Raw genomic sequence first — 14,064 nt, 5'->3', positions numbered from 1 at the left:
GGAACCATTAGCCTAACAGACACCCTAAGGCCACCTACCAAAACAGCAAGCCAGACTTGTGCTTAGCTGCCAGGATTGGCACCACACTCCATCCCAACAACACTTTACCCTTTTCCATGGATCTCTCCATAGCTGCTGTTACGCCAAATCCGAGGCCGGTTCCATGTGTTTCTTCAGGTTGGGCTCCGTCCAGGGATACAATCACCAACTCAATCCCACACCAGGTATCAAAGGCACTGGATCTCTTCTTCCCCATCTCCCTGTTCTTCGTTCCAAGACCGTCACCGTTCATGAACCTTGACACTGCTATGGCACTGCTATGCTTAGCACACCAATTGATGCTTCCACCAGCATCAGCTATTTCCGCTCCACACTCTTTAAGACGGGGACAATTTTTGAATTCCAAGTTTCCACCCTCGAATTCGGCATCCAATCAGATGGCTGATACTTCCACAACTCACACATATCCACTGGTTCCAACTCAGCTCAGTCTTCCACCTGAAGATGCTTAGACTGATCCATCTTTTTGTCCAATAACTCGAAACTGGAGGACGGGGAAGCTCCTTAATCAGCTCTTCCCCCTTTGATCACTCAACTGGGGACCTGTCTCTGTCAGAAGGATCCAAAGCTTTTCTAGAGTTTATTCAGTGGATGGTTGCAACTTTGAATATACAAATTACAACAGAGATTCCTAAGGTTACTGACATTGAACACCAAGTCCTACTGTCCAATTTCCCTCCTGCTCAGATTTTTCCCATGCTGCCAGTACCTATACAAGCCCTGAAAGAAGCATGGGATAAGCTGGAATCGACAGCATCTATCTCTAAATGCCATGAAATGATTTATCAAGTCTTTGTGTCAGATTCAAAATTTCTCTGTGAACGTCCACAGCCGAACGGTGATTGTGCATTCATCTTCCCTGACCTGTCAAACCAGGCATTGACTGCCCCCCAGACAGAGAGGGCAGGTAGCTTGATGCCATAGCAAGGAAACTCTACGTTTACACTTCCATCTCAGCCAAAATGCTTTGCTGTGCATTTTATACAGCTGCCTACATCTGTTACTTGTCATCCCAGTTACTGCTTTCAATATCTGAACTCCCGCAGACTTCTAAAGAAGAAGATATTGGATTTATATCCTGCCCTCCACTCCGAAGAGTCTCAAAGCGGCTCACAATCTCCTTTACCTTCCTCCCTCACAACAGACACCCTGTGAGGTGGGCGGGGCTGGAGAGGGCTCTCAAAGCAGCTGCCCTTTCAAGGACAACCTCTGCCAGAGCTCTGGCTGACCCAAGGCCATGTTAGCAGGTGCAAGTGGAGGAGTGGGGAATCAAACCTGGTTCTCCCAGATAAGAGTCCGCACACTTAACCACTACACCAAACTGGCTCTTCTCAACATTTCAAGAGATTTCATAAGCAAATCTCCAGTGTTCAACATGCTGTTTCCTACTCTTCCATATCCCTAGCCACTGCAGTGGCTTTCAGAAGACATGGCTGGTTGCGTTCCACCATGTTGCAGCCAGACGTGAAACTGAAGGTTTCACTGAAGAAAACTGAAGAAAAGACTTGCCTTTTGATAGTGAGAGTGTTCCACACCACAACTGTTACCCTGATTACAGTAAATGATAATCATAAACATGCTTGCAATCTGGGAGTCACTAATCCACCGTCCCAGCGTCAACTGAAATCATGTCAGTGGAAGTCTCAGTCCTCAAGGTGCCAACATCAGGATACCTGGAGGAAAAAGTCTTTCTCCTCCAAGTGGCAGCCTCAAGCCCAGATGTACACTTACAGACCTAAGTCTTCCAACACCAAGAAGTCTGCCCAGCCACTGAAGGAAGCAATCTCTTTGACCTTCAGATTCACACTGTAAATGCTCCTGTACCCACCACCATTCCACCTGTAGGGACCTGTCTACAACCCTTCCTTACCAACTGGGAGGCTATAACAAACTACTGGGTCCTCACCATCATTCTTGTGGGGTATGCCATAGAGTCCATTTCCCTCCTCCATCTCTTGTTCTCCTCAGGTCCTTACATTTTGGCATGCGCAGACCCAACCCATTCAATGTGGACTATCCGGTGCCTTCTGGGTCTTATGGTTACCACAACCTTTGTCCTTCCTCATGCTCAACTCCACATCTGCCCTCTGCAACAAGTGGAATTCTAGTATCAGTGGGCAAGATACAAACACAGTTGATTGCATGGTGTCTGCTTGCAAGGGTAATTGCACGTGGTGATCATCTGTAGTAGAGATGACTGGTTATCACATGGCAGTTGCATGGGAGTCTTCCATGGGGCACATGCAAATTATGTTAGGAGCTGGTTGTTTATAGTATCTGGCCACGCTATGAAGCAAATACATCCAGTTCCAATTGACTGTGGAGATGTGGTCATATTTTTGCTCCACTTTCTGACCAGACCTGTTGTAAACAAAGGCTTCTAGTGTATTCTGCCATGGAATTGTATATTCTGCAGTGATGCCTGCAAAACTGCAAGTTTAGATATATCCATAGATCCTCTTTTTGAGCTATCCTTATTGGACAAAATCCTGTGAATTTTTTTCCTTTTTGCATGCCTAGTATTTACAGTTTTCACAATACATTACTTGAAATTATTTCCAGTGTGTGTTAATGAAGTGTGCAGTATGGATGCTAACATAATCTATCATGTTCAGTATCTAGCATGAATATCATTCTCCTGTGACAGACAACTAACCTGAACCCAGCATCTGTCTGGGTTTTTTTGTCCCTTGAATAAAAATAAAGTACAAAGATTATTGATCTATGAATACATGAGGATTTCCATTCTGGTAAAAATAATTAACAGCATCCAATTTCCATGCACATCTGCATGTGCATCCAAGTTATGTATGTAGCTCCAAAAAGCACTGATTTTTTTAAAAAGTAAATGGAATCTCAAAGACTATGTGGCAGAAAAGTAGAAACCCCATTAAAGTTAAAGGGACAATTTTTGCACAACCATAGTGTGCAATATTTCTTGTTCATCTGTGCATTTCTTGCTTTCCAGAGCGATGAGTTTCAATCCTTTCAACAAGAAAAACTCTCCTGGATGAGTCCTCAGTTGATAAGTGCTAAGAAACTATTGCAGAGCATCACTGAGCCACGTCGCAGGTGCCTTGAGGAGCTTACTCTCAGGATGGACTTTGTCAACTGGGTCAGAGAGGCCCTGGAAGGTAAAACAAGCAAATCTGATGAGTTTATTTCTTGGCATTAATTGGAAATTATTCTATATATTCAGAAAGATTTTCATTTATATTTGATATACCAAGTAGTTGTCACACCTCCACTTTTTCAGCCTTTTATGCTTATTGTATTGAGACTTGCAAGAAATCATTTCAGAAATAAATTGGATGGTGTTCTTCCTCTGCACTCTTCCCCATCACCTTCTCCATTTCTGAGTTTCTCCTCCCATTTTGTTCCCATATTTCATACAACCTCTAATATGCTTGTACAGCCTCTCCTTCTATCATACATAAGCATTCATGTGTACCAACCTTGGACTATCACATATGCAAGCAACTCTGCCTCCAAACTTTGTAGACTCTGTGCACAATCTCTGTGCAGTTCCTGCATGCAAACCTTACCTTGGAGGATATCAGATGTTTTGGCATTCTTTTTTCCCCATACTCTGGGGAGCAGGTATTGACTGTGCACATTGGAGCTGAGAAGAAAGTGCTCTCTCTCTCATTTCCTTTTCAGCTGTCATATTGTCCATACCTAGTTGTGTTCTCTCCTTCATCTGAACTCCTCTGATTTTTGTCCTCTTTGTCTTTTATTTTCAGTGTTTCTTGAATTTCTTATTCTATCTACAACAACAAAACTATTACATCTTCTTCGTGGTCTCTGTGCTTCACACTCATGGGATATACCACTTGTGCTGATCCCCCGAATCGGTACCTAAAAAGCCCGGGATTTTTCGTGCTCGGCACCAGTGGGCATGTGCAGGCATCCCAATATGCATGCTCACCGGAGCCAGCGCGAGGATCCCGCCAGTTCCTTTTTGACCGCTGCGTTGATAGGAGCTCCTTTCGATTGTCCGGTCAGTGCTGGTAATCCTTTGGATTTTTTCACTGTTATATAGACCGTTTGTTGTTTTTTCTAGTTAGTAGTTAAGTACTATAGTTTGTTGTTGTTGTTTAAAAAAAAAAAGACTTGTTGTTGGACTTTGCCCTTCGGGGCTTTATTTGTTCCCCCATTCCCTCAGAAATCATTCTGTGTGGCTCCGATGCCTATGGAAAGGTGTTGGGGTTTTTTCAAACGTTGTCGCAAGTGTGGTAGCAAAATTGCACCTCCTGACGGTCACTCCCTCGGCTTATTGTGTTTGGGCCAGGGACACTGAGTCGACTCGTGCCCGCTTTGCTCGGGTTTCTCGAAACAAACCTGCAAAAACCAGGCAGCAAGGCTATCAGCAGCACTTGTGGAATCGGCTCTTCGTCCTCCGAAAATGGCAACGGGCCCGTCGGTATTGATGGGGAAGCTACCCAGACCCCGCAGGTTACATCGGTCAATCCATCATCACCAGTGCAGACTGACATGCCGACCGAGTGAGGCCGACCCACAAAACGACCCTCTGAAGGGTTAGTGGTGACTCCGGCCAAGAAGCGTCGGGACGATTTGGGGACCCGGTCGTCTCTCCCGAAGAAATCTAAATCTAAGGAGAAGCGGAAGAACAGACGTTCCCACACTCCTTCCCCTTCTCGGGATGCTCCTATGTCGACTCAAACTACTCCACCCCGGAAGATCCTGGCATCTTCACGTCCACGGAGTCCTTCAGTGTCGAGAAGCTGAGATTCGCAGCCGATCCATCTGTCGGGATCTGAGCAGGAGATAGACCTGACCCAGCGCTCACATTCCTCCAGATCGGGGTCGCGTCATCGGAGCGATAATGGTTCGGTATTGGATGTTGAGGCTTCGGTGCTGAACAAATCCTTGGCACCACTTCTGCCGACTAGGGGACGGAGAGAGCTTGAACCGGCTGCTATGATTTGACGTTTCCCCCCATCTCCGCTGTGGGATCAACGTCAGTGGCCTTGTTCCTATGGATACCCATACCCACAGCCATACCAATGGTATCCTCCATGTGACTTTCCAGATTGTGATCAGCAGTCGGAAGCCTCGCATCTCTCGAGGGTTTCACATCACTCCACGCATCGTGCATCGGCGTCGATCCCTCCCGAGAGATGTAGAGAGCGGGTGGAGGAAGTCCAAGCTCGATCGTCGGTATCGCTCCGGTCACCCGAGCGCGCATCGACCCCGATACTTTCCTAGCACTCGGTGAGAAGAGACTCTTCATCATCGGACTCTGAGGTCGATACCGACGATCCTGACAGGGCAGTGAAACCTTCGCCAGAGTCTCATATTGCTGAGGACCTTCCGATATCACCATTGGAAGATCTGAAGTCTTATGGGGACCTGGTGAAGCGGATGGCACACTCCCTCTCCCGCGCAGTGGTTCAACCGCAGCCAGTCATCGATGACACCATCTTTGATATAATGCAGAGAGACACATCGACGGCTGTGGCCCTTCCAGTAACCAAGGTTATACTGCAGGCGGTGAAGGACCCCTGGGCAGAGCCGGCATCTACACCAATCTCTACGCGAAGACTGAACCATATGTATCGCGTCCAGGAGGCTGGTGCTGAGTTTTTGTTCGCCCACTCCATGGTTAACTCGGTGGTGATTTCCTCATCCTCTAAGGCATATAAAACCCACTCCTCTCCACCTTACAAAGAGGGCAAGAAATTAGATAATGCGGGCAGGAAATTTTATTCAGCTGGAGCATTGGCAGTAAAGGTCTCCAATTACGCCACGTGTATGGCTCGCTACCAATACTCCATTTGGGAGCAGCTCACACCACTAATATCTTCTTTGAGCGAGGAGAAGCGATCTTCGTTCAAAAAGCCGCAAAAAGAGGGCTTTGCTGTGGCTAAGCAACAACTGGCTACAGCAAAGCACATGGGGGATGTATCGGCCAAGACCATCACTTCCGCTGTCTCCCTGCGTCATCACTCTTGGCTAAGGTCTACAGCTCTTCAGCCTGACACCAGGGCCTACATTGAAGACCTTCCTTTTGAAGGTGAAGGTCTTTTTAGTTCAACCACTGACAGTGTCCTTCAAGAGATGGACAAAAGCATAAAGACCCCAAGAAACCTGGGTGTTCCAGCTTCTTCTAGGGCTGGCAAGCCTAAATAATGGAATAAATCTTGGCCCAAGAGGCCCTACCAGAAATTCTTCCCTGACCAGCCATGGAGACCCCGCTCGTCGCAAGAGAGTAGGTCTCCCTATGGGGGAAATAACAAAAACAGATTTGCTTCAGCATCTGCAACCACTGGCAAATTTAAGGGTGCCCGCCCACAGAAGCAGGGTCTTTGACTTTTCTGTAGCATGCATTGTTGCCCCTCCTTCATCACATATCCGCCTCCGTCAATATCTTCTGGCTTGGGAGTCCATCTCCACAGACAAGTGGGCTCTTTCCATCGTAGCAGAAGGATACAAGATAGACTTTGTTAAGGTTCTGACTCAGTCAGTGATTGTCACCACACCCCCTTCCCCACCTCTGCTGGCGGAGGTGAGCAACCTCTTGCAGAAACAAGCCATAGAACCGGTCCCTGTAGAGGCCAGAAAAGGGGGGTTCTATTCTTGTTATTTCCTGGTCCCCAAACGGGATGGAGGGTTGAGACCAATAATGGACCTTCGGAATCTGAACAAGTTTATCGTGTACCAGAAGTTCAGGATGTCCACTCTGCAAACAATCATTCCCCTCATCAACCAAGGGGATTGGATGTCAGCGTTGGATCTCAAGGATGCCTACTTCCATATCAGCGTCTATCAATCTTACAGGCACTTCCTCTGTTTTGCGATAGGCTCCAACCATTTCCAGTTCAAAGCCCTTCCATTTGTCCTGTGCACTGCACAGCGGGTGTTTACCAAGATGATGAGTGTCGTGGCGGCACAACTTCAGCTCCAAAGCATAGTCGTTTTTCCGTAAATCGACAACTGGCTCCTCATGGCGGAGTTAGAAGAACGTCTGTCCAGCCATATTGCAACTACTCTTCGTCTTCTTCACACTTTAGGTCTGCAGGTCAACATGACAAAGTCTCATCTGACACCATCGATGACAGTTCAATTTATAGGGGCCTTGCTGGACACAAGCCTTCACCACGCTTTTCTACCTCAGCAGAGAGCGATAGACATTATCAATCTCATCCATCTTTTTCAAAGTCGAAAATGGGGCACAGCACAGCAGCTGCAGCGGATGCTGGGGCTGATGGCAGCGACTATAAGTATGCTGCTGTTTACAAAGTTGAGAATGAGAGGACTTCAACTGTGGTTTCTCAGACAGTTTCGGCCTTTACGGGACTCACCTCGAAAGAGGTTCACAATCCCACCCTTGATCCTCCGGACCTTGCAATGGTGGAAATCCAGAGACAACATTTGTCAGAGAGCTCCCTTCCATCTACCTGTAACGACAGTTACGATCACCACAGATGCATCCTTGTGGGGCTGGGGTGCTCACATAGATGCTCTGCATGTGTGGGGTCTTTGGCCTCTGCAGCTGACTCATTGCCACATAAACTATCTGGAACTGTTGGCAATTCATTTCGCCCTTTGGTCTTTCCGTCCCATGGTGGCGGGGAAGGTTGTGGCCCCGTTGACGGACAGTACTACAGCCCTTTGTTATGTCAACAGGCAGAGCAGGACAGTCTCTCAACGACTCTGTGCGCTAGCAATAGAATTGTGGATGGAGTGCCTGGAGCACGGCATCTACATAAAGGCTGCGCATCTTCCAGGGGTGCTCAATCTGCAGGTGGATTTGTTGAGCAGAGGAGCAGCGTTTCCGCATGAGTGGGAGATGCAGTGGCGCTTTCTTCAACCCCGTGTTTCAGCTCTGGGGGTATCCTCAGGTGGATGTGTTTGCCACAGCCTGGAATCAGACGTGTCCTCTGTTCTGTTCCGGGGGGGCACGGATCCAGAGTCATTGGGAGACGGCCTGATGTTCCCGTAGAACGATTGGTTCCTATATCTGTTTCCGCCTCTGCTGACAAGAGTTGTCAACAAAATTGCAAGAGAGAGACTGAGGTGCATTCTAGTAACACCGTGGTGGCCTCGGTAGAACTGGTTCCCGATCTTACTTCAATTAGCGAGGGTTTTTTTTTATCAGTTTCCGGCGGAACCAGACCGTCTGTCGGCCCAGGATGGACATGTGTTTCATCACACTGTGCATCATTTGAAGCTGACAGCGTGGTTCATCGACCCTGTGAGTTCTCCAGCAGAGTCCAACACGTCTCTCTAAATAGTAGAAAGTTGTCTACCCGTGCTTCCTATGACAGGAAGTGGGGGAAGTTTCTTCAGTTCTTGGGTGACCCTACGGTCTCACCCCAGCGGGTGGGCCTATCGGTGATTTTTGACTTTCTGTTATCTTTAGTGTATGCTGGACTTTCTTTTTCTTCTGTTAAAGTTTATTTATCAGCTATATCAGCGTATCATGAGTCCGTTGAGGGGCATTCAGTTTTTGCTCATCCTCATTCGAAGAGGTTTCTAAAAGGACTTCTCAGATTGCATCCCCCGTCAAGATCACCCCCACAATTGTGGGATTTGCCTTTAGTATTGGACAGGTTGACTCGGCGTCCCTTTGAACCAATGGCAACCTTTTTCCTACAGCTTCTATCCTGGAAGACTGCATTTTTGGTGGCAATCACTTCGGCACGCCGTGTAGGGGAGCTCATGGCTATGCGCTGTGACCACCCATATTGAGTTTTTCATGAGTCTGGAGTGTCGTTGGCTTCTGATGTTTCTTTTTTTCCTAAGGTGGTTTCCTAGTTTCACCTTAAGTTGGATGTTTGGTTACCCACGTTTTTTTCCATACCTTCCTCGGATGAGGAACGTCGATGGCACGCTTTGGATGTTAAGCGTGAGTTGCTGTTTTGAGTAATTCTAAAAGTTTTCGTCAGGACCAGCATCTTTTTGTTTCTTACGCTGCTCCTAAGTTGGGCTCCAGAATTTCATCTCAGCAGCTTTCGAAGTGGCTCACTGAGACTATTAAACTGTGCTACTTGCTGGCAAAGAAGCCGCTGCCTGGGCCCATTCGTGGACACTCTACTAGAGCGATGGCGACGTCGGTGGCGTTCCTGAAGGGTTTTTCCTTGACGTATGTATGCAAGGCCACCACCTGATCCTCTCCGCATGCTTTCATGAAGCACTACGCTCTGGATGTGCATGCTCCGCAGAGGACCCGTCTGGGAGCTGTGGTGCTGCAAGCTGTCTCTTCTGGTGGACCGTCTTCCTGCCTCCAGGTATGTCTTGCTTGCTAATCTCCCATAAGTGTGAAGCACAAAGACCACGAAGAAGATAGGTTGCTTACCTGTAACTGTCACTGATATATAGAATAGCCTATTCTTACCTGATGAGTTTGTATCTGGCAGAAGCAAATAATTGTATTAATGTGTTAGGAATGTGAGCCACAGTAGTGTGGCACAGCCATCCAGTTTTATCCATTCAATCAAGAGACTGTCAGAGGTCTTAATAAAATTGGTTCATGTTACTATAGCAAAGTGTTACTATAGTATACTACCTTCTAACAAAAAAAAAGTTTCAGGATGCCTCCTAGACTGGGCTCAGACACAAGATCAGACTCCTTATGGAATGATTAGGAGGAACTAGAGATCACACTGAGAGGAGATCAGGGATGCCCAGCATCACCAGGCCCCTTGGACTTAGATGCCTCAGCTCAAAATCACAATGCCAGCTCATCAGACCACCAGCACACCAGGATCTCTCTCCCCCTAAGAAGCCCAGCAGAAAGAGCTGGCCTGCAAAGAAGCAACACAGTGGTGAAGTGCCTGGTTGTGTCCTCTGCTCCTCTAATCAAGCCCTGTTCTAGTGTATGCAGTTCCTTGCAGAATTGTAACTCTAAGTCCTAGCTGGCTGAAGGCTAGGAACAGAAGGGGCCTCCTTCCCTTTCAGGTTATTTAAGCCCTAGGCAAGTCAGAGGGGTTGCTGGTTCATCCAGTTCATAGGAACCAGCATGTCCCTGTAAAACCTCCAAACTCAGACCTAGTAAACCTCAGATCATGACAGACTTTAATACTGCTTCTAACTGCTCTGTAGGATTCCATAACAAACCTGGATTTGGCTACTAACAAGGATTAAACCTTTACAGAGAATAAAATAAAGAGAATTGTGTTGGCTTCTCCCCATAATTATGCTACATAAATTTTTGTGTGTGAGGTAGGTAGAGAGGGAAACAAGGGTTGTAAGCAGTTATTCTGTTAAGATGGTACAAGTAGGAAATAGGTAGAAGGACTTTCTCCTGGAATCTGAGAATGCTACCAATATCTGTTATTTGTCAATTGAGAGTTTGTTTGATTCCCCTTAGATATAACTGAGCTGAAGGTGTTTGTGGACCTTGCCTCTATTTCTGCGGGAGAGAATGACATGGATGTAGATCGTGTTGCATGTTTCCATGATGCTGTATTGGGCTACTCTTCTCTTCTGTATGAGCTGAAGCAGGAGTCTGGGTTTGAGGAATTCATGGAGTGCTTGAAGAAATTGTGGAAAGCCCTGAAAAGTGACAGCAATCTTCCCCCAAAATTGGTAATTCCTCCATCAGCACTTTAGTCCATTTGCTGTTGTGTATTTGTTAAAGGTTTTAACTCTTTGCACTCAATGTGAGTTTACTGTTGAATTATCATAATAATGGTTTTCAGCCTTTCTAGACCTGGGACTCAGTAAGCTGCATGTCACAGTCACAAAACAAAAAGAAGGGGGTAGCCAGTGTGATAAACTCTGCAATTGCAAGGCTAGGGCTGTGGGCAGTATAGATAGTTGGGGACACAAAACACAGGCCAAGGCAACAGGAGATGTACCACAGTGAAGAACAAGCCAAGGATCAGAGCCATGAAGGAATCCTGGGCTCTGCTAACTTGATTTCCCTTCACTGCCCTGTTGGTTATCGGAGTGTTCATGCTAAAGAGCTCAGGAATGGTGGGACCCTTGCTCTCTGTATATGCATTCTAGCTTCAGATTCTTCCATGAGGCTGTGCAGGGGGGGGGGGGGGGGATGGCTTTTCAGTCCAACAGGTGAGGTTTTGTGAGCCTTCAAAGGGCTTCAGCACATGGATTGATGGCCACCACCATACAGTGCAGAATTACTGACTGAAGTACAGAGATGCCAAACATTGTCACTATTGAAGATAACGAAATAATAAATAATTAGCACTGTATGCTTTGTACATGAAAAGTATGCTACAGTATATGTTTTTGAGTGTATATGCTGACCCTTGGACAGGTAAAAGCTTTGTTTCCAGCAAGCCATAAAATATTCTGTACTGTTTTGGGCAATGAGATAAAGGAGGTTGTGACAGACTGATCTTTTTAAACTTAGAAGTGCTGTACCAACAACTAAAGGACTTGGGTTAATTCTTTACAGAGACAGAGAACCTTGAATGACAGGCTACTCCAAGCAATCTGATTGGTTGGTATCGGCTGATAAAAAAAAAAAAGGTCTTGAGAAAACTGAATGCTGAGGAGATTCAGTCATATTCCTGCCTTAACTAAGAAGAGATGTGCACTGAGAATAGCCCTGACAGAGAAGAGGAGTGTAGTGCTGACAGATTTCAGCCATGTCTGAACACAGGCTGCAGTCACACACACTAAATAATCCACTTTCAATGCACTTTCCAACTGGATTTTGCCAGTTCGCACAGTAAAATCCAGTTGTAAAGGGCACTGAAAATTGATTATTTAGTGTATGTGATTGCAGCCATGGTGTGAATTCATAGCTGAGAGCAGTTTGAACACAGGAGTTCTGGGGATAGGTTTGTAAGGAAGTGGGTAGTAGAGAAGACTCCCATTCAGGCCAAAGGAAATGGGATAGATCTTGAGAGAGAGAAGATTCCCTACCCAGCCAACCAGGGAGAATTCTCTCTGAGGAGTAAAGAGATCCCTAGTCATTGTCAAGAGTCACTCCATCTTTGTTCCTCTTGCCATATGTATCTAAACAGTTGTACAATGGTAACGCTTGTGCTTTGCTATCCTGTCTTTGAAGCATTTCTGCTGTTTATCTGAAGAGAGGGTGGCATGTCTGGGAACTGGCTAGTTACTACGCAACCAAGGTCAAGAGAGCTGGAGAGATGTAACCGAGGGGCTGATAATGGACACCTGCGGTGATGACAGAATAGTAGTGAACCCACGCAAAATCCCCCACTTTAGCTTGGTTCGCTTGGCTTGAATTATAACGGTCAGGGCAAAGGTTTATAAGAGCAAGGAACTGGCGGGATAGCCAGTTCCGACAAAGCCTGTATCTGCTCATGATGCTGGAATAAAGATCTTGAACTATACTTGCCTTTTCCTTGCCTCTGGGTCTGACATTTTGTCGGAACTGACATTACCCCTGAGCGGCCCAAACCCAGACCAACGATGGCTGGTGAAATGGACCCGGCTACGGGGACAACCAAAACAACCAAAACCACCGAGGAGAAGGAACCAAAGCCTGAAGGGCCATGGATCACTCCTGACGGTGTGGAAAAAGGACTGTGGTGCCATGGATTTCCAGGAGAGTATTATTGGAGATCTGAGAGAGGCTCCCCAACAACGTCACCAACTCTTGGGATTACAGCACTCCTATCACCCATGGGGGGTTCCAGGGTGACGGGGAATATACCTGGACAAGCAGTACGGGAAACTGCACCACTGATTGGGTGCAAGAAGCCCTCGCAAGCCAGAGCGCCCAGCTCCGCGAGGAGATGCAAGCCATGCACACCTTTGTGATCCAGGAGATGCGTAATCTCGCCCGACAGGTGCAATCAGTGGCAGAGCGAGTTGCGGCTGCACCCCCCCAGGCAATTGGTTCCAGGGAAGGACGAATAACCACTGATTCCTGCAGGAGGAGAACCCACAACGGGGGGAGATCCACCAGCCGGGGGTTACCCAGCCCCCCAACCCCAGCCTGGGCCGGAGGAACCAATGGTTCCAGGCGGGCCCCGAGTCAGCGAGATTCAAAGGGAACCTAGCGGAACTTGCCTATTTTATAGTGTTGGTGAGAGGGCACCTCAGCGTGTGGGCACGGAACTTCTCGACGGAGCAGTCGAAGGTCGTATATATTGGGAGCTGCCTTTGCGGGGCAGCTGCCCAATGGTATGTCACCCTGTTTGAGAATCAGTTCTCGGCCCTGAATTCAGCTACGGACCTCCTGAGGGCCCTACGCCGTCACTTCATGGGTGATTTCAAAGGGTGATCCTACCCCTTCCCTCAGGTTCCTGGGCTGAGTAAATAATCAAAATATATCTTACTGACAGGGTGGGAAAGTCAAAGTTTCTACCCAGGAAAGGAAAACACTTTACTAGGGCTGCTCAGTCAATAAGAGGACAAATAGAAATGGAGGGAAAATCTAGCCTCAGAGGGAGGGAAGTGGATGAGGTACATCATAGAGGTTAAGAACAACTTAGTATTTTAAAAGATTATTTGGTTCAGGACTCTCTGTCACCACATTGTTATTCCATCCCTGTGTTGTTTGAACTGTGGAAAGGTATGAGGGTTAGGCGGACTAATCTGATTTATATCTTCTCATTACTCCCCACAGCGTGATTCTGCCAGATACTTGGAATGGCTAAAAACCATAAAAGAGAGCCATGGCTCTGTGGAACTATCATCTATATCCCTGGCGACTACAATCAATAGCAAAGGAATCTATGTAATTAGAGCACCTGTCGAAGGTCAGAAGGTGAGACCACAAAGAAAATGCCAAGAGCACTATCTGTGTCCTTGATTCTTACCTTTCTCTAGGCATTGTGTTGCTTAGTGTGTCACTGTGCAGCCTGCTGTAAACAAAGTTAGCAAAGAAAAGGACCCATGCAAAAAAAAAGTTTAGTCACATTGGTAATGACTTTCCGTGACTAATGGCCTGTAAGCACACCTATTGGTAAACTGCTTTCATTATCAGTTTGTGGTGTCTCACTGTGGTAATGCCATTCTCAATAGTAGTTTTTGGATGCAGACCAAACAAAATTGACTTTTGACATCTGAAAGACTGACACATTTATTATG

General features: G+C 46.9%; 1 protein-coding gene across 1 annotated transcript in view; it reads left to right on the top strand.

Annotated features, from left to right (window-relative positions):
* LOC132581012 (E3 ubiquitin-protein ligase RNF213-like) overlaps positions 1-14,064 on the top strand; it is a 187,598-nt gene that overhangs the window by 79,122 nt on the left and 94,412 nt on the right. The window contains exons 21-23 of the mRNA XM_060252031.1: positions 3,029-3,194; positions 10,397-10,614; positions 13,601-13,741. Coding sequence (XP_060108014.1) covers positions 3,029-3,194; positions 10,397-10,614; positions 13,601-13,741 — 525 coding nt within the window. The remainder of the gene's footprint in view (positions 1-3,028; positions 3,195-10,396; positions 10,615-13,600; positions 13,742-14,064) is intronic.

The sequence above is a fragment of the Heteronotia binoei genome, chromosome 13, assembly GCF_032191835.1.
Source record: "Heteronotia binoei isolate CCM8104 ecotype False Entrance Well chromosome 13, APGP_CSIRO_Hbin_v1, whole genome shotgun sequence".
Classification (NCBI taxonomy): domain Eukaryota; kingdom Metazoa; phylum Chordata; class Lepidosauria; order Squamata; family Gekkonidae; genus Heteronotia; species Heteronotia binoei.
The sequence above is the reverse complement of the archived record's forward strand: the minus strand, read 5'-3'. Positions and strand labels throughout refer to the sequence as shown.